This window comes from Giraffa tippelskirchi, chromosome 7, assembly GCF_054371585.1.
Source record: "Giraffa tippelskirchi isolate mGirTip1 chromosome 7, T2T-mGirTip1v1.2.pri, whole genome shotgun sequence".
NCBI lineage: Eukaryota > Metazoa > Chordata > Mammalia > Artiodactyla > Giraffidae > Giraffa > Giraffa tippelskirchi.
Genome location: NC_137281.1, coordinates 72,177,277 through 72,198,304, shown reverse-complemented (window position 1 = coordinate 72,198,304; position 21,028 = coordinate 72,177,277). Strand labels below are relative to the sequence as shown.

The window sequence follows — 21,028 nt, the reverse complement described above, 5'->3', positions numbered from 1 at the left end:
GTCTTGGTAACCAATGCAAATTCCTGGGTTCCCATCTCTAAGATTGTGGTCCATCCACATGGGATGAGCCCAAGTCTGCAATCTTTTTAACAGTTCCTCCCATCCCAGGGGATCTGAGTAGGAGGTGACCACTCTTGGACATGCAGTGTTTAGACAGCCTGTCACTCTGGATTCTGTGATTCTAAATGCGATTCTAAAATGGCCTTTTGCTTATGATTCTAGCATTCTGGAACTCTTATTCTGTTTCTATATGCCTAAGAACAAGATTCCAAGGTCTAAAGATTATCTTTCTGAGTAAAGGTTTTACATGGAGGAGGGGTAAAGGGACCAAGTGTCATGGGGTTAGAGGGATATTCTGGAAGGGGGACATTCTGGAAGGGGGACTTCCTGAGGGCACAGACCACAGGTTGATGCTCTACCAATCTGCCTAAGCAAGTCCAGGGCTAGGACTCAAAAGAAGAAGCTTTGCAGAGTGCATTGGCTGGCTCTGGGATGACACAAGCATGTGGGACAATCGGGGAGATTCCTGATGGACAGAGAGATCCAACCATGTCCCAGAGAGCTGGAAGGGCTGAGGCTGGAGGAGTGGAGGCAGTAGTCAAGCAGAGAGCTCAAAAAAGAACCTGTGGCAAGGGAGGAAGGATTCACCCCAAAATATCCTCCCTGTGCCTGTGCTGGATGGTGGGGGATGTGCAGACTGGTTTGGCAGACATGAAAACGTAAGGTTTCAGGAAAACCCAGGGCGAGAGGAAGCCAACTGTGTGGGGATATCCCAGGGTACAATGTGTGGGCTGAAAGAGGACTGCCTTGACAGGCTAATGAGTGCCTGGATCTGGGAGGGTGGGCATGGGAGGAAGGGTAGCGGGGGACCTCTGAGGAGCTGGCAGGCAGATGCTGGGCTGGGGAGGAGCTCTGAGTTGGAGAGCAGGGTCTGGAATAGAGAGGCTTTCCTCAGAATGTTCCCACACACATTCCACATGCCACCAAAGGATCAGAATTCAGCTAAGGAACCTGGGATCCTTTTCCTGAGAAACAAAAGTAGAGGATGGAGAAGGAAGCCAAAAGTTTCCAGCTTCCCAGATGGGGCAGGCTGGGTTACCAAGGGTTTCTCTGGGAGTGGGAGAATGGAAAAGAAAGCATCGCTCATCCTTGGTGACATGTTTAGGCTGTCTGCCTGCACAGTTGTGATGACACACTCCTGGCTGCACATACAAGCCCCTCTGTCCCACACAGGGACAGTGACACATGTGCCAACTCACTGTGACACACTTAAACCTGCACCCTTACCATCAGTGATGACATCATTTCACACTGATGCTAACACACGAAGTGTCATCTCTCACGGACAGGAACATTTAGGACATCCATCATTACACAGAAATGATGACATGCCCCAGAACTTTTGCACCTGGCATGGTCTACATAAAGGGCACCCTCTGTGGCTATGCACAGCACACCCTGCATTAAGTTCAGTTCAGTCACTCAGTCGTGTCTGACACTTTGCGACCCCATGGAATGCAGCACTCCAGGCTTCCCTGTCCATCACCAACTCCTGGAGCTTATTCAAACTCATGTCCATGGAGGTAGTGATACCATCCAACCATCTCATCCTCCATTGTCCCTTTCTCCTCCCGCCTTCAATCTTTTCCAGCATCAGAGTCTTTTCAAGTGAGTCAGTTCTTCCCATCACGTGGCCAAATTATTGGGAGTTTCAGCTTCAGCATCAGTCCTTTCAATGAATATTCAGGACTGGTTTCCTTTAGGATAGACTGGTTGGATCTCCTTGCAGCCCAAGGGACTCTCAAAAGTCTCAGTTCAGTCACTCAATCGTGTCCAACTCTTTGCAACCCCATGGACTGCAACACGCCAGGCCTCCCTATCCATCACCAACTCCTGGAGTTTACTCAAACTCATGTCCATTGAGTCAGTGATGCCATCCAACAATCTCATCCTCTGTCATCCCCTTCTCCTCCCTCCTTCAATCTTTCCCAGCATCAGAGTCTTTTCAAATGAATCAGTTCTTCACATCAGGTGGCCAAAGTATTGGAGTTTCAGCTTCAGCATCAGTCCTTCCAATGAATATTCAGGACGAATTTCCTTTAGGATTGACTGGTTGGCTCTCCTTGCAGTTCAAGGGACTCTTAAGAGTCTTCTCCAACAGCACAGTTCAAAAGCATCCATTCTTCGGTGCTCAGCTTTCTTTATAGTCCAACTCTCACATCCATACATGACCACTGGAAAAACCATAGCTTTGACTAGACAGACCCTTGTTGGCAAAGTAATGTCTCTGCTTTTTAATATGCTGTCTAGGTTGGTCATTAACTCAAGAGTCTAGCTGCATATAATACCTGTGCATTACACCCAAACCATCACCCAATGCCATCATCATATTTTACTATAACAACAACCCACTTAGCTCTATACGAAATCACATACGCACACCACAGTCACTTCAGATCAGAAGGGGTACACCACCACACATGGAGACAGACCCACAGCTGCCCTGCTGGTCCCTGTATCCCCCACAGGGATGCTGCCCACTCCCACCTGCACGGTGTCCAAAAGTGGGCACACACACACATGAAGCTTTGCATATCTGCGGGTTTGCCTTCACCCTGTGTCACTCCACGTTGAAGGAGAGAGACTGGGAGGGACCCTGACCTCACAACCTGACAGTGATGGTCCCCCAGCCTTATCAGGGACAAGAGGGGAGACACTTACCAGAGGAGTAAGGTGGCCTAGAGCTTCCCTGTGCACCACCCCCATAGTTCTGGTCCTGCCTCTGGCATGCAGCCACCCTCTCAAATCAAGACCAACTCTGCTCCTCCAGGCTCCAGCTAGAACGGCAGGATGTAGAGTCAGCATCTGGAGCATTCAAATGGCTCCCTGTGCTGACCAGCTCAACTCCTAGCTGAGGTCAGGGCCAGCTCAGCAAGACCCTCCTCATCTCCCACATGGCAGCCAGGGTGCCCTTGGACGGAGGCAGCTGAGGGGAAGAAATGGGCTGACCTTTGGACAAGAGACATTCTTGCTGATCACTCTTATAGCCTGTGACAGTTGTCACTCCTAGCACACTGTTCCTCAATCTTCACACAAAGTACTGACATTCGCTCTCTTGATAGGCTTCTTAGTGAGCATTCAAGACATGTACATAATCATTTTAAAAAATCTGTTTAAATCTGGCCCCCTGCCCCAGCCCACAGGGCCCATAAATAAAAGTACAAATTCAACACTAGTCAGGGTAAGACACCTTAAGCAGAGCCACATTCATATTTTACCAAGTGACTCTTAGAAGCTGTCTACAGAACAGGCTCTGCAAGGTCCAAGGCTCGAGGTGGGGTGTGGGGACTTCAGCAGGCTGGATTAGAGATGCAGGAGATGAAGGAAATGCTGACAGCCCACATGACATGAGGACCCCAACCTGAGTGTGAATTCATAGCAGTTTTTTTTTTCAAGCGAGAAACTGGAGAACAGGGAAGATGATAAATGTCAATGTAAAAAAATATATCGGCAGAGCAAAAGTTACATTTCCATAGGCTGTGGGATGTGTCATAAGAGAAGCAGCCCAGCTTGGTGGAAGGCCCCTGGAGCTCAGTGTCATGCAGTCATGGGCTGGAGTCTTGGATCTGCCAAAGACTCACTATATCTCCCTGGACCTTGCCTTCTGTATCTTGAAAATAGGGGTTTGTGTGAACTAGAGGAGAGAATGTACTTTATGCAAAGCACTGAAGTGATCACTTAAGACATAATTGTGGCCTGATGGTCATATGATTAGTTATAATATAATCAGTAGGAAATGTTCACAATATTTAGCAACATTCTGGCAGTTATAAAAGAGTTTTTGGAAACCATGTCTACTGGTTCAGTGGTAACAATGAACAGGAGCAAGTATTCATCTTTTTACCATCTTTTTTGACAGGAAGCATCAAAGGCTAATATCATGTCTTAATCGTTCAAAGGATAAAGCCACCAAAACTTTAGTGAGCTGCCCTTTTATTCGCCAGTAAGATTTTCTGCAGCTAGACATGACTCATGTCAGCTCATGCAGTTTTAATAGGCTCATAGAAACTGGAGCTCAAAGGGGGTTTTAGCTGTCACTTACCACCCACTTGCTATCTTCCAGGGATAGGGAACTCAGCACCTCACATGGGCAGTCCATACTGTGGTTGTACAGCTCCAGCTGGTAGAAGGTTCTTCCTCCTAGAGCTTCTGTCTGCCTTCCTTTACCTTTCCCCCATTGCCCTAGTTCTGTCATCAGAACTGGTAAAAACGATAGTTCTCTTTTTTCCCTTGCAATGGTCATTTATTCATTCAGCAACCATTCTTTAGCTCCTGCTCTGCCACGGGTGTGCTAAGTGCTGGAATTACAAATTGAGCAAAACTTGCCAGTCCTTGAAGGGCTAATCCCACTTAAGAACCCTCTCCTCCAGGTAAAAAGCATCCTCAAATCCCTCAACCATCCCTCATTTAACCTGATTTCCAGACACCCACCACTTAACCACCTGCTCCTTTTCTAACCATATTTGAGCATACTAAAGTCTATCTTAAAGTGTTGTGACCAAAATTGAGCTTAGTATTTTTCTGAAAGCTAAGTTGGATTTTTAGCCCAGTTTAGTCAACATCCATGTCAAAGGCGATGCCCACTGTGGAAAAAGCCAAATAGTAGCTAGAGTGCTGCCAGCCAGATCCACTCACTGAGCTTCTGTTCTAGGAGAACAGGGAAAAAGGAAGGGAGAGGAGAGAGGAGGACTATGACTCTTGAAATGACAGGATGTCAGATCTCTCTGCCCAGAAGTCCCCTCCAGGCATTAGTGGCAAGTCTAAGTCACTCTAATCAAACAACCTCCCCTCTGCCCCCTCCATTAGTGTCTGCCTCTGAAAAAGGAAGAAAAATTTTAAATGAGCCTGCTGATGGGCCAACACAGCATGGAATGGAAAACTCAGCCATAAAGGAAGGGACTTCCCTACACCCAGTCTCACAGCCTGTAAGGGGAAAACAGAGATAAGCTCCAGAAGGTGACTCTGTAGGTGAGGAAAGTAGGTCTACCAGTGACTTCTGATGTGTGTGTGGGGTGGGGTGGGGAGGTGGTCCCGCATTTTGAGGTCTTTGCTGTCGACATGAATAAAGGAATAGTCCCCTTTTATTGGAATAAAATCATGCCTCCTGCCTTTCCCAGATCCTGTCCTTCTGCTGCTCTCCCTTCTTGGAAGGAAGCCATCCCCTTACAGAGGCAGGAGTCATCTCCACTCTGACATAACCCTGATTGATGCATAAACTCCTGCAAATCTTTCAAATGCCTGGTGCAAGGCCCCTCCTCTCTGAAGCCATTTTCCTACACATTGGGCTGGATTAAAGGAAGCATTTTGGAGCCAAAAGATGCAAGCAGAATAGAGAGGCTCATAAGGAGAGAGTCATAAAATGAAAAGATGAGTGTGAGGAGAGGAGGAAAGAAAGGCTGGGGGTGGGGGGCGGGCGGGCAGCATATGTTGTCCTGCATCTTGGTAGTCCCTTTTCTTTCCTAGGCAAAGGAGAGAAAATGTGGCCTTCCAGAATAAACTTTGCCAAAGAATTTCTTATTTTTATTCTTCATGGAATATCAGATCTAGAAGGTCCTAGCAAGTGACTTGCCCAAGGTCCACAGCGATTTTACAGCAGTTTTCTCCCTCTGGGTCCATGTGGAATGTTCCTTACTGCCTATGAAGGCCTTGCCCATACGACCCATCAGTTTCCTGAGTGCTCGCGTAACAGGACAGGATGCTGAGGGGCTGCAAAGATGATCTGACGGTGGTCCTGTCATCCTGTAGGAGCTCACAAGCAAGAGGCAAGCAAATAGAGAAACAGGGGTGTGCCTGGGGGTTGAGCGAGTGCTGAGGCGAGTGTGATCAGTTCTGCCTGGAGGAATCAAGGTGGGCTTTCCTGAGCAGTGGATCTTGGATTTCTGCTTTAAAAAAAAACCCCTCCCTCCGTCTCCTGACCCGCACTACCCCTTGGAACACTGAAGGAGCAAGCTTGCCGTCCTAAAGCTCTATCCTAAATCCCTGCAGGAGGGATTGCTGGGGTGTCTGGGGGAGAAGGTGGAAGGGGAGGTGGAGAAGGAAGGAGAGGGGAGATTTTTTTTAAGAGAGGGGAAAGGAGAGAGAATGGGAAAGGGAAAAGGAGGGGGAGGAGGAAGAGGGAGGGAGGGAGGGAGAGACGGAGAAACAGAGAGAGAGGGAGAGAGGGGGAGAGAGCCAGAGGAAGAAGAGAGGGGGGAGAGAGGGGAGAGAGAGAGAGATTTGAATTTCCCATCTGGAAGGGGAGCGGTAGCACGTCAGGGCCTGGCTGACGGGCGTGATTGGAGGGCGCCTCCGGCAGCCGCCCTCGGCAGCGCCCGCGGCCCCAGCTCACCGGGCGGAGTTGCACGAGGCGGCAGCGGGAGCTGGAATCGCAGGAGGAACTGCTTCGCTGAGTTCGGCCGGAGCCCTGCAGTGCTCAGACAGTTGCGAGGACCGCCAGGTCGGTGCTGGCCGCGGGCCGGGAGGGCGGAGCCGGGCTGTGGGCAACAGGGTCTGGGCTCTCGCCTCGAGGCCGCAGCGCAGCCAGGGAAGCTGCGGAGTACCGCTTTCGGGGGGACAGCTCGCCACGACTACCCGGGCGCTGGAAACGGAGGCTGCGCGGCCGCAGCAGGGACACCCCCGCCCCGACCCCGCCAGGGCACGCTCGCGGTGGTGCTGAAAGGACAGCTCCCCGCGAGGAGGGGACGCCTGCAGGCGGGAGGGAAAGGCTGCGAAGCCGTAGCCAACTGGGAAGGAGGGGTGGGTCCCTGAGCCGGAGACCCTCCGGCAGAAACCCAAAACTGCCCGGCTCCCGGAGAGCCGGGACCGCCCCGAAGGCGGCGGGCGACTCAAGTCTTGAACCTAGAGAACAACTTCGAGCTCTTGGCGGAGGGATGGGGGCACGTCAATCTAAGCTACTTCGGGTTTGTGGTTAACCTGGAGACCGCCAGGGCCCTCTTCACCCAGGAAGAGGGAGCCCCCCACCCAACCCGCCAAGGGGTACGGTTCGGGTATCGGAGTGAGTCAGAGGGCGGCGGGAGTGGGGCGGACAGACCAACGGTGGTGGGGAGGAGAGCCTACACGTCGACTGGGGGTGGGGGATCGAGAGGACTCTATTTGTCATGGGAGGAGGAGGAGCCGGGGTTGAGGCTGCCCCTGTCCGCTGCCTGGGGTCAGTTAGGACGGTCGCCGGCCCTACTTTGCCCCCTCCTCAGCAAAGTTTGAGACCCGGCCAGGTCTTGAGGTTGGAGCTCTGAGTGTTGGGGGGCGGTTGGGAGGGGCGCTTTTCAGTGGCCAACCACGAGCTCCGGGTAGAGCAGCCGGCTACGTTGATCTCCGCGGGGGACCGATCGAGGGGCGCCAGGATTTCTGTCCCCCTCTTCTGCTGGGAGAATTACGAAGCCCCCGCCTCTTCCGCTTTTCTCCAGGAGCCAGTTGCTTACCCATTCCCACCCTCCACTGCTCCTTTCTCTCCCCTAGTGCTCTCCCTTCTAGCATGGGGTGGGGGTGGGGAGGGGGGTAGGGGGACATCCCTTGTCATTGTACCGCCATTCACATAGAGTCCCCCGCAAAAAGCAAATGAGTGTTGAATCGAGTTGCAGTGAATATGGCCCGGACATGAGCTATTAAAGGGGAGAAAAAAAGAAAGAAAAGAAACAAAAACGGATAAACAGTCACAAGGACAAACACTGCAGGTGCTCGAGTCTGCTTGTCAGATAGCGGGGCCCAGTCCTAAAAACTGCCTGGGGCTAGATGGTCGAGCCTGAGGAGGTGCCTCAGCTGCCTTCGGGCTGGGATGGGTTGGGAGAGTCTGGGAGCGGAAGCTGAAGGCGCGTGCTGCATCCCGGGCGCGCTAAGGGCAAGGAAACCCGGTGCTGCAGCAGCATCCCTCCCCCACCCCTCCTTGCATCCCCTCCCCCAGCCTAACGTCCCCTCTACCACCACCACCATCGCCCTTCCCGCGCAGGGATCGACCAAGCTTCCCGCAGACCCGCTGAGGAGCGCCTCCTGGCGGTCTGGCCAAAATCATCAACTGCAGGCAACCTGCCGGACCTCAGCACTCCTCCAGGCATATGGCAAAATATCCACACACACGCCTGCATACACGCTCACGCAGAATCACAAAGATGCCTAAGTTCAGACACGCAGGAGCATACCTTGAACGGGTACACTCTCACATACTCGCCAACACACAACATTCAATTCAATCCAGCAAACATGTCCTGAGGCTCTACCATTAGCTAGGAGAGGTTGTAGATTCTGGGAAAGAAAAAAAAAAAAGCACAAGATACAAGCCCTGCCCTGGGAAGATTTCAGAGTGCCTGGGAAGGAAATGACGCATAGGTGGACAGAGTGCATGATCCAGACAGGCAGGGTTGCCCGAGAAAGTGCCATGGGTCTCAGAAGAGGAAGACTCCATCACATTTCACCAGGGATATCTGGGAAATTTTATGGGAAGAGTGATGTATGAAGGGAAACTTTGAAAATTAATGCTGCTGCTGATGGTGATGATGATGACAGCTAATATGTACTGAGCACCTACTATGTGCCAAGTGCTGGACTGATCACTTTATTTGCATTATTTCATTTAATGCTTACAACATGAATTGGGCATAGGTGTTATTGTCCCCATCTTACAGATGAGGAAAGATGAAGTCATTTGCTCAAGGTCACCCTAAGTTGAGAGGCCAGGGCTTGAACTGGCAGAGATGAGGCTAAGAGGTTCCACGGCTGTGGAAATAGCTTGAACAGATGCCCAGGAGTTTCTGGAAAGGATACATGTGGCGGTATAGCTGATACCGAGCCACATTAAAGGAATGGGAAATAAATGGTGAGGCAGGCAGATGCTAGACTGTGCAGGACTTGAAGGTCAGCACAAGGACTCTAGTTAGTTTAACCAGGCCATGGGGAGCCATTGCAGGGTATGTTTGCATGAGCACATCTGCCCTTTAGGAAGATTAATCGGACAGCCTTGTGGAGGATGGATGAAAGGTAGGGAAGGGATAGAGTTAGAGGTTATGTGCAAATTCAGAACACTGAGGCTCTGAACCAAGGCATTAGCAGCCATAGGACAGGGGATGTGTGGATGCAGGAAACACTATGAAGCTATAATCCCTGGACTTCTCCCTCAGAAGGCCATCCCAATTATAACTTGCCAATTCCCTTTGCGGTATTTGTTCAGCGTCTACCTCCCCAGCTGACTGAATGCTGTGAGACCAAATGCGATGACTCCCTTGTTCCCTGCCGCAGCCCAGCACCCAGAACAATGCCTGGCAGACAGAAGATGCTCAAAGAACATTTGTAGTGTGAGTGAGTGAAGGGATGAATGAAGCATTCACTGACTCTGGAGTTTTCCACTGAGGCCATGGAAACAAGGCATGCTAAGGAAAAGGTGGTTGGTGGGGGTAAGGGGAAAAAGAGGTGAGGATGAGACTGAGCTTTGGATAGATCCAAAATGAGACTATCTAGCAGAGAGTTAAATGCACAGGTTTGGGGAGAGAGAGAAGGTTGAAGAAGGGCATAAACCATTAAGGGGAGGTGAAAGTTCCCGGGGAGACAGTGGGGGAGGGAGGGGCCATGGAGGGGAGTCAGCAGAAGACAGAGGAAGACCATCTGAAAAGTAGGATGATGACCACAGGAGGGCTGTGTCACGGAATTCAGGAGATTCAAGAAGAAGGTTGAAAAAAGCAGAGTGAGTGAAAGGGGGGGTGAGGGGTCTTCACTGGCCTCTGATGCTGCAGAGGGATGGAGGAGGAGGGGGAGGAGGGCCATGGAAGCACTCCTGTGTCCGGTGATCAGGAGGACTCTGGCAACTCCGGCCAGGGCAGCTTCAGCGGCAAGGGCAGCAGTCACACGTCTCTGATCTCACAGAGACAAAGGGTTTGACTCGGAGATGGAAAAGTGGTGACACCAAGGGGAGACCACTTGATCGCAAAGCCAGGAGGCAGAGATTAAGAGAGAGATGGGAGTCAGAGCAGGAGCTGGAGAAGGAAGGGGATGAAAGACACCTGTGGAGAAGAGACTGAAGGTGTGAGAGAACAGGAGTAATAAATGGATCAAGGAGAAGATGCAAAGAGAGAAACTCTGAAGCTAAGGCAGATGGATAGGCTTCGGTGGGGGTGGGGGGGAGGGAGACTTTTCTCCCTTGGGAGTTGGGGGGGCGGGGATGCAGGAGTTTACACTACCAAAACATTAATTGTTTTGATAATGATACCATTTACTGAACTTCCATCCTATGCCAACTGCATTCCATAGATTATTTCTAAGCCTTCAAAAGGGTATTATAATCCTCACTCTATAAAGAAGACCGAGACTCAGAGAGGTTATGTCGATTATTCACTATCACACAGCTAAAAAGCGGCAGATCTGGGATCTGAGTCAGATGTGTCTGACTGCAGACCTCCTGAGCCTTCAGGTGCACCACACCGCACAGAGTGAGAAGGAAATCACCTGCTGAGAGGGATGAGGAAGGAGTAGGTTGGGCCTTAAGAAATTGGTTAGGGAGAGTCTCACCAGGGTGAAGAAACAGCTCAGCAGCTGAAAGGGCCGTGCTGGGAGTCAGCCGCAGGACCTTGGTGGTGGACCCAAGAAGCTGGGCTACATGATCCCGGCAAGCTGGGAGTATGAGGCACCTGGAGTGACAGGGGTGTAGCATGGAGAAGACTCCAGTCCTTGAGTTGATTGCTTTGCATGCAGGGTAGTGGGCGGTGGTAATCAAAGTTTTCTGAATGAATGCAGAAAACAGAGGAGTCTGGAGAAGGAGATGGTTTGGTGATAGAGAGGTGGCATGTTGAGTATGCGTGGTGCCATGGGACACTCAGGAGGAGGCATTCAAGAGGGAGACAAGTGTATTTCTTGACTAATTTGCCTATTTCACACACACACATGCGTGCACACACACACACTCACTCACACGCACCCCCAAATGTAATCTGCACAAGGCCAGGACTTAGTCTGTCTTATTCACTGTTATCTACCCAGTGCCTAACACACTGCCTGACAAGCAGTAGGTGGGGCTCCACTAATGCTTACTGGATGACTGAATATGTGGTCTGGTGCCCAGATGAGATGTGCCATAGTGTTAGTGCCCATTAAAGCCCCTGGAAAGGGTGAGTTCCCCCAGAGAAAGATTAGAGACGAAAAAGAGATAAGGACCGAGGTCAGAGTCCTGGAGGACTCACTTTGAAGAGACAAGAGGAAGAAAAGAAGCAGCAAATGAAGGGAGGGAAGAAGGAGCAGGAGGAGAGGAAAGAACGGAGTCACAGAAGCAAGAAAGGAGAGAGGTTTTGAGGAGGCAGTGGGGTGGGGAGCAGTTCAAATGCTTCAGAACCGCTTCAACAGAAGAGCTGGGAAAAGGGCCCAGTAGATCATCTGACTTTGGAGAGAGACTTGCCAGATCAGCAAGTTAGGGATGAGGCAGGAACTAAAGCCCAGGTGCCCTGTGGACCAATTTGAAACATCTCAAATTAGACTCCTGCGTCCTCTACCACCACCTGGCAATTCCTTGAGCTGCATGTAAACACACAGGAGGAACCCAAGAGTTCCTGAAATCATTTGATTATTATTCGTTTCCTGTTCTTAGAAATGCAGTCTCTTTACAATATTTTTAGTCAAATGAAAACATCTTGATTGACTGAGCTGAGCCGCCTTCAAACTCAGAATTCTGGATCAGGGTGGGTTCTCCTGCATTTCCTGGAAATCCTGTTCCTTTCTGGAGTGTCTTTATAAACATGCAGTCAGAGATGGCTGACATTAAGGAGGACCTGCCACACATCAGGCACCTGACCAGTATCTTATCTTCCCCTTCTAACATCAGTGCAGGGTTAACCTGTAACACTCCTTCATTTTGCAGGGAACAAGCTGAAGCTTTCCCAGGGAGCCACAGCCAGTGAGGACTGGGGGTGGGCGGGGTTGAGGGGGGCAGGATTTCAAACTAGGTGTGTCTGACACCACAGGCCCTGAGGGTGGTTTTCAACTCCATCACGACTTTCTCTCCTCAAAACAACCTATCAGGTGATCTGATCATGTAGAAGTCCTCAGACAAACTTCTGGGACCCATTGTATGAAAAGATCTCAGTCTGTCGATATGTTTTCTCATTTTGAAAGAAATGAGGCAAATCCATCATCAGAAAACAGCCAGTGACCTTGAACTCAACCTGGTTGTAATATCCGGCCTGACTCCTCTGCCATCATTTCCTAGGATCCCTTTATCCTCCTAGCAAAGCATAAAGACCCCAAGGCTGTGTAGAATAAAAGGCCTCAGGGAGTAGGTCTGGCTTCAGTTGACCATCAGGGCACACAACACTTTGATTAGCTCATGGACTTCCCCCTCCACACCTGAGAAAGAACTTGTGGTGGATTTGCCTATGAAGGCAACAGTAAAACTGAACAATTAAAATAAAAAGAAAGTGTCTGAGAGTTAGAGCATCTGGGTTCAAATTCTCAGGGATGCAGGAAGAACAGCGTAAGAAGGAGGCCAAGGGTAGAGAAAGGCTCCAGGCTACCCCTCCACTCCTACCACTGTTGGAATAGTTCCATTTTTATGTGTTTTGCATAATGAGATTCCCATTAAGATTTTATTTGGAGAAAATCTTCTGAGGCAAAAAAATAACAATAAAAAATATAATAGAAACTGAAAGTTGGTGATTTAGGAAGAAGGACAGGAGGACTAACATAAGGTGAGTGCTTACAACACCCAGTGCTTGGTACTTTAACAGCCTAAGCCCCAAGAAGATTACCATGTCTCCAACCACCTATGCATAATTCAAAATAAAAATCAGTATTAAGCTATAAAACACAAAACTTACATGTATGATACAATAAAAATAACTTATTTCTCCATTTGTCTAGTTTCAGAAGTCTGGATATGTTCAATATAAGCTGGCGGTTCTCATTTTTCCACCTCTGATTTGCTGGGGTCCCAAGTGCAAGCTCACTCCTCCTAGGGCTTGATGCAGCAACCCAGGCTGGAATTCTCTCCAGTCTCCACAGCAGCCCTGAGAAAGGAGGCACTGCCATCTCTGTCTTACAGAGGAGGGAACGGGGGCTCAAAGAGATTGGATTACTTGCGTGGAAGCCACACAGTAAATAAGGAGTTAGGGTGGCAGTTAGAACCCAGCTCCACCTGCATCCAGATTCTGCACTTTCTCTAGCTTTCCTGGACTCAATCAAATTAAAACAATACAGACAAGATGAAGCCTTTAAAATATGGATCAGAAGTCATTTGGCAGCATATATGTGCCTGGCACAGGGCTTCCCGATAGCTCAGCAGTTAAAAAAAAAATCCATCTGCAATGCAGGAGACACAGGAACCATGGGTTGGATCCCTGGGTCAGAAAGATCCCCTGGAGGAAGAAATGACAACCCACTCCAGTATTCTTGCCTGGGAAATCCCATGAACAGAGGAGCCTGGTGGGCTCTACAGTCCATGGGGTTGCAAAGAGTGACGGGACAGGACTGAGGGACTGAGCATGCTCACGCACTCATGCCTCGCACAAAGCAAGTGCTCAGGAAACAGCTCCTTTCCATCCCCTTTCCCTGAAGCAACAAGCACTGGGTCTTAGCCTTTAACTGACGGTGCCTGATGCTGAACTAGAGTGAGGCGTTCCTCTGTCTGACTCCACCATCCTGCCTATGCAGAGGCCTCGCCCATCTGACCTCCAACTCCTCTTTTTGCAGGTAGCCACATCGCCCAGAGACAGGCCTGCCTGGAGCGCTGCATGCAAATTCAGCTGCTGGCTAGGGCACACTAACCCGTGTTGTAGGCATGGACTTCGTCATGAAGCAGGCCCTTGGAGGTGAGGCCCTAGCCCTACACCCCATTCCCCCCCTGCTACCCAGTCCAAACCCAGGGGTCTCAGTGCTCCGGACCTCCCTATGCCAGCCTTGCCGCCATGACTCCGCCCTCTTCCTCCCCCACCGCTCCCCCACAGGGGCCACCAAGGACATGGGGAAGATGCTGGGCGGAGAGGAGGAGAAGGACCCTGACGCACAGAAGAAGGAAGAGGAGCGGCAGGAGGCACTTCGGCAGCAAGAGGAGGAGCGCAAGGCCAAGCACGCCCGCATGGAAGCCGAGCGTGAGAAGGTCCGGCAGCAGATACGAGACAAGGTCAGCACCACCCTCCTGGCCATCCTGGAGTGTAAGGGGTAAAAGAGGTCCCCCACAACCTCGGGTTTCCCTGAATCCTGGTGCTCACCTTAGCCCTAGTTCTCTCTGAGCCTCACTCTTTTCATCAGAAAAATGCATGTCACAGAACACCTCCCTCAAGGACCATTTTGGAGATTAAATAAGATAGTGCACATAGTAAGTGCTCCCGAATGTTTGCTGCTATACGTCCATAACCTTGTACCCGAAATCCTGGAGACCAAACAAGTTTGGAATCCAGAATTTAGATATTTGGGGGAAGGACTATAGTGCCCTGAGCACTGTTATGTGTCGCTTCTGGTGGGTTTGCAGCTGCCACCCTGTGCCAAACAGTTCAATACTTGTCTGCTTGCCCTGCAGAAAAATAAGGCTCTAAGTTGCCTTGCATCAGTTCAAGACAAGTTTTTGTCACCAAAATTTGGCCCCAAGCATGTGGGAGACCCTTCAGCTTTCAGATCTTGAAAGATTTCAAACAAAAGCAGAGAAACTATGTGGGCAGGTATTTATTTTAAAAGAAATCCCATGCATTGTCTCTCTCTTGTTAAAAACCAACAGAAGACAGGCACAGTCCCACAAGGAAGATGCCCCTATGCCCATTTTACAGATGAGAGGCCTGAGGCTTAGCAAGTTCCCATGGGCTGCCCCAGCTGCACGTGCATGACCGTGAGACTCAGCTCTCTCCTCGCCCTGTTCACGCTCCTCTCCACCCTTACCCTCCCCAGTATGGGCTGAAGAAGAAGGAGGAGAAGGAGGCTGAGGAGAAGGCGGCCCTGGAGCAGCCCTGCGAGGGGAGCCTGACCCGGCCCAAGAAGGCCATCCCGGCAGGCTGCGGGGACGAGGAGGAGGAGGAGGAGGAGAGCATCCTGGACACGGTGCTCAAATATCTGCCCGGGCCGCTGCAGGACATGTTCAAGAAGTAACCGGCCCTCCCCCCACCCCCGGCCCCATCCACTTGTTACTTTTCTTTTTTATTTTTTTTTGGTTCTTTCTTTTCTTTTTATTCTGTTAAGTCTCAGTTCTGAAGGGGAAAACCTCAGTTGGCCTCTGCCCCACTTCCCCGGCCAGGGGCTCCTCCCCCTCAGCACTCCTTCACGCCCCCCTTCATCCAGGGTATCCCGCCTCCATCACCTCACTCCCAAGTTGCTTGAAAAGAAGAAGACAGCTTTTCTCCAACAGGAGGTGCTGAACCCAATGCAGGAGGCACTGGAGGCCCCCTCCAGAAGCCTAAGGTCTGTGCTGCTGTGGTAATCCCCATATGTTCCTTCATGCGCCCCACTGCCAGGAGGACCACTGTCCCCAGCCAGCCAAAGCAATGACACATTCCAGCCCTGCCCAGCATGCTGACCTTTGGCCTCTAAATCCCCGTGGGCCTCCAGGTCAGGGCAGGGGTTGAGTGGCCTGGTTCTGAGAAAGGGAGTCAGGGTAAGTCTGCCCTGTCAGGGCCTAGCCTGAGGCTGGCCTGCTCCGTTGTGGCCAGGCCTGGGGCTGGGCAGGAGGCTGGGGCTCTCCTTCTTGCCTCCCTCTAATGACACCCAGTCCAGGAGCACCCCTTCTGCACCCCCACCCAAAGAGGCCCAGCCCCTGCCAAGCCAGTCCCTCCAAACGGATCCTCTATGGACTTTGACTCATCTATGGAGGGACCCCAGGGTAGGGCAGCCCCTTGTTCCTCCACCAACTCCACTTAGGTCTGGAGCCCCACTGCCAGGCTGGGCCCAGCTTGCCCAGCCAAGGGGCTGCCCAGGCCCCCCAGAAAACACTTGGAGCCATTGGGCAGCAATGGCCATGCCATGGGACTCCCCCATTGGTGCAGCCGAGCTGCCCCCATGCTTAACCACCCCTCCTCCCCACATTGTCCTGTTCACGGGCTTCCAGGGCTCCACAGTCCCCAGGAAGACCACTTCTGACCTTCCTGGCCAAAGCCCCAAGCTTTGGGGGAAAAGCCAGTTCCCACTTGACAGAAGGTGTCTGTTCATTCATCTCACTGGCCAAGGACAATCTCTCCTCTGGGATGTGAGACGGACATTTGTTCCCCCATCCCAAATTTTCAAGGCCTCCTTCTCAGTCAGTTGTGTGAGAACAAAGGAGTCATGGAGCACATGAGAGAGGAAAGTGTGTGTGTCCAGCCATGCATGAGTGGGCATGGCAGAGACTGTATCAGCAATTGTGTGTCCAGAGGTTATACACATAACCCTATGATTACAGTGTCTCGAGATTGTGTGTGTGGTAGTCATCATCCCTGTGTCAGAGACCCATGTGTGTTAGGCAGCCTTGCATATGTATGCTTGTTTGAGGTGGTATGTACGAGTTGAGATTGTGTCATGTGTGCGAACTAACCATCTCATATGTGTTTTACAGCTTGCGTGAGTTAGCTCGTCTCTGCAATTGTTTTCAAAAATAGTGTATATATCAGGAGTGATAAGAACGTGTTAGATGTTGTAAAAGTATGTGTTTGAGAGAGCTGTCAGATATGCTGAGACTATTGTATGCGTGTGTGTGGACTCTGAAAAAGCAGTTGTGTGCTGGATGTGTGCTTGGGGAAAAGGAACATAGGTAAGATGACTGCTCTTGGACCCAAAACCACTAGTCACGGGTGGCCACATCCAACAGGAGACCTTGTCCTTGGCCTGGAGTCCTCCTGCCCTTGGGGGGTTCCTGCCTGAAGTCCTCAGAAGTCCACTGGGGCAGACCCAGGCAGTGCCCCAAGAAGCCATGTTGGCCCCCACCAGGGCCTACCCCAAAAGCAGGGGCCAGGGAGGGGGCGACTTGCCTGCCCCGAAGCCCCTGCCCCATTGGCCCCAGTTTGCATTCTGCAAGTTTTCCATCTTAGTGAATTTATGCTTTTATTTCAGAGACAGACATGTGTCTTCTCTGTCTGTTTCCAATAGTTAAAGCCATATCAGTTAGACTGCAATACTTTAAAGACAAGACAAAACAATCCGTATGTTTAGGGAACCAGAAAAGTCCCCCAGTCTGTCCCTTCTCTGGGGAGCAGGGCCTCAGCAGCTCCAGTCCCCTGGACTCGCCTTCTCCCCCACCCTCCGCTGTGCCCTGTGTCCTGCCCCCGGGGGCCTGTCTCTGCCTGTGTCTGTGATGGGGAGCCACCTTGCACCCCTGCTGTCTGCTTGTCTATTTGTGTCTGTTATCCTGGGCAGGATGGTCATTCTCAGGGGCCCCAGGGGCCTGAGGCAGAAACAGGTGGGGTCCAATCTTGGGGCCCCAGACCCCCCCAGACCCTGTGTGTAGGTTCCATCTAGATGCAGGGATGGACCCCAGGTGTTTAGAAAGGTCTCCCTCTTGACAAGGGCTCACAGACCTCAAAGGTGGTACCAAGGCACAGAGAATGAGAGATGGGCAGTGGAGACCAAGACCCAGGGAGCTTCAGATGAGCAGGGGAACCTAACCATGCATGCAAGACATCCCAAGCAGGCCTGAGGAGCACCAGACCCTCAGAGGGTGTCCCTCACAGTCTGCACAGCCCCTCTGCACCCCCAGAGTGCGCTCAGGGCTTTTCCCACAGGAGAGTGCCTTCCAGGCTGTCTGGTTTCAGGCTGGTGCACATCCCAGACTCCTCCCGCCTGCTTCTGAGCTGCAGGACTAGAGGTCTTTCTGGAGGAGGAGACAGGGGAAGAATTTCTGCTGGGGCATACACCTCCAGGGGATGACTGCTGGGTCCAGGGAAACACGATGACCATCGTTCCTGACACAGACCTCACTGTGGAGAGAGGCTAATGTGTGACCAGAGAGGATGTCATGGGCAACACACCTGTGAGGGTACGGAGTATTTGTGGGGCGCTCTAGCAGAGAATGGATGGCCCCATGAAGTGCATGGGGCGAGAAGGATGTGAGGGCCACTGACGGGAGGACGAAGAGCATATGTCACACCAAATGGGGCTGTGTGCATGCGACATACTTAGGAGGCGGGGCAGGGAGGGAGGAACCCCACAATTCACACGTACACACACAACGCACAAGGGAGGCATCCCCTAGCTAGGAGAAAGGAAGGAGCAACCAGTGCCCATGAGCGAGAACAGAGCAAAAGGCCAGGCTGCCAGGGAAGGCCGCCTCCTTGCTGTGCGCCTGGGAGCTGACCACCGGAGAGCAGAGAAGGGGCTTATCTAGGTCTCCTGTGCTGGACACTGGGGAGGGCTAGGCTTTCCACACAGGTGCATCCTCTGATCCAGGTCCGGAAGGTATCCTTAACTACGAAGGAGGCTCCTCCAAGCGCAAGGTCAAGAGAGCCTTTCGGCTGTGAGAGAGGGTGAGAGCCAGAGAGAGAGAAGGGGACAGAATAACTTCAGCTCAGGTCCCTTTCAGATGAGACAGCTGGTGAGCAAGACAGCATCCCCAAAGGCTCCTGGCTAGAGTAAAAGGGGGGCAAACCACCAGCCCCAGGAGCCTCTGCAGCCCAGCTGGCAGGGTTGCCCACCACCACCACGCCACTGCTCCATCCTGCTGGGCCCCTCACGCCCTTGACTTGAGGGGCCTGGGGGTCAGACCGGCAGTGAGGACATGCCTCCCCCTGACAGCCTCCGCTCCCTCCCCACTCCTGGGTCCCCCCTGTCTTCACTGGAAAGAGAATAAGAGGCGCTCCTCTGGCCCTCGGGTGGGGAGGGGGGTCCTAGTGAGACCCAGTGAGGACGACCATCCTACTCGTGTCGGGGAACCCCTTTCCCACATCTGTGCTGTGTCCTTGTTGCTCTGCTTCCTTTAACTGTGTCAGTGCCTGGGGGGAGGGGAGGGGCACCCCTTCATGCCCCCCTGAACCTGACCAAAAGCCATGGCTGTTGCTCCCCCTTTGTATGACGCAGATGCTAAGATGTACCAAACCACCATGACACAAAAGACCTTGTACAGTAGCGCTTGGTCTGTCTGTCGTCTTCTGTCCATCGGCGCCACCTGGGCTACATGGGACACCAGCTGAGATGAGGGGGCCAGCCCATAGAGCTGGAGAGGCCCCAGAAAACCTTCCATTTTACCTTCACTTCTGGCCAGGACATTTCAGCAATGACCCCCAGAAACCAGCTGAGGCCAGAGTGAGGGCTGGCTCCAGAGATTCAGGGCCATTCACATCCTGCCCTTCAAAACCAGCTGGCAATCCCAGGACCTGGTGGTTCAGCCTGACTGTAAGCCCCACACCCCATCTCTTGCCACCCTTTCCCACAAGTTCCTTGGGTGTGGCATCCTGACACAGAGTCAAGTCACATGGGTGAGCAAAACTCCATCACTGGTTGTCCCACCAACATTGATGGAGCTTCTACCTCTGCTAGGCTGTGTGCAGGAGGCCAGGGACACAGAGAAAGAATGCCATTCAGCATTGCTCCTGTACACAGACATATGCCAGGCCTTGCTGAGGAGTCAGGACTAGACCACCTTTGGCTACCCCTTCCCCACATAACCCTTCCTTAAGCTAAGCCTCTTCTCTCTGCTTGGATAGGCACTCATTCCCCACACCCTGGTCTCCTAAACTGTCTCCCCATCACCCCATCCCTCCTAAAAGACTCATCTAAAACCCAGACTTAGCCATGTCACTCTGCTGCGCAACACCCTTCAGTGGTTTACAGGGCAACATCACCATTGTCAAAACGGCCATGTGTGATACGACCCCTGCTGGCTAGGTCTGACCCCACCTAACTGTGCTCCAAACACCACCCCCCCCACTAGTTCCCACACATCGCATGCTGTTTCATGTTTGCCTATTCTGTCCCCTCTGCCTGAAATGAACGATACCCCTACCCTCCCTAACTTCTCAAGACCCAGTTCCACTGTCACCTCCTGCTTGACACTGGAAAAGACCCTGATGCTGGGAAAGATTGAGGGCAGGAGGAGAAGGGGATGAGGATGAGATGGCTGGATGGCCTCACCGACTCGATGGACATGGGTTTGAGTAAGCTCTGGGAGTTGGTGATGGACAGGGAGGCCTGGTGTGCTGCAGTCCGTGGGGTCGCAAAGAGTCAGACACGACTGAGCGACTGAATTGAATTGAACTGATTAGTTAGGAGTCACAGCCTCCAACCACAGTTGCAGGGAAAGGACTGCACAAGGGTACAAACACTGGGACAGGGATCACTAGGGTCATCTTAGAGTGTGCTCCCACAGAGGCCGAGGCAGCCCCTTCCCCACACAGGAGCAGGAGTTGAGCAGGGCTTCAGTGGAGCCAAACCACAAACTTCTTCCACCCTGGGTGACAGGGAAGTGTCTCAGAGCAGGGCAGGGGCCAATGGTATGCTCTCCTGGGGCTTCTGCAAGACTGAGGCCATTCTCAGAGCTGCAGTCGAGGTTCCGAGCTCCTTCCAAGGTCTGGGAGTTGGAGAAAAATGGTCCGGGAGGGCTTCTTGCTTCCCTGGGAGTCCATCCGCGTGCTCCCCCAGTATGGCAGCCAGTGTCCCTCCAAGGCCCAGGTCCCTCCTCAGTAACTAACAGCTCCGGCATTCAGATGTTTATTCTCTGCCGCCCTCTCCTCTCCTTTACCACAGACGCACCCCAAAGTGCCCTGGTGGGAAATGTCAGCATCCTCTGACTTTGGGCCTTGAATGTCTTGTCCTAAAGAGTCAGTTAAATAGTCCTTACTGTGCTCCCACCACATGCCAGGCAGCACTAGGTGGTTTGAGGTACCAAGAACATCAACTAACAGCCTTTCCATCCAGAAATCTACTCATTAGTGGAAGAAGCGGACAGATAAACAGACCAATTACCCACCTAAATATTTGCAATGATTCAAGCAAACTCCGGGCACTTGAGGAAGGGTCCCTGGAAGAGGCGACATCTGAAAGGAGTCTTAAATGAGGAAGAGTCAAGCTGGTAGAGAAGGAGGACCCCGCAGGCAAACAAGCTGGCATTGCCTGACATGGG

General features: G+C 52.0%; 1 protein-coding gene across 1 annotated transcript in view; it reads left to right on the top strand.

The window, feature by feature from the left end:
- Window positions 1-19,033, top strand: part of CPLX2 (complexin 2) — an 89,882-nt gene extending 70,849 nt beyond the window's left edge. Inside the window, exons 2-4 of the mRNA XM_081513752.1 lie at window positions 13,714-13,832; window positions 13,968-14,143; window positions 14,902-19,033. Of these exons, the coding sequence (XP_081369878.1) occupies window positions 13,802-13,832; window positions 13,968-14,143; window positions 14,902-15,099 (405 nt within the window). The 5' untranslated portion in view covers window positions 13,714-13,801 and the 3' untranslated portion in view covers window positions 15,100-19,033. The remainder of the gene's footprint in view (window positions 1-13,713; window positions 13,833-13,967; window positions 14,144-14,901) is intronic.
- Window positions 19,034-21,028: the final 1,995 nt, after the last annotated feature.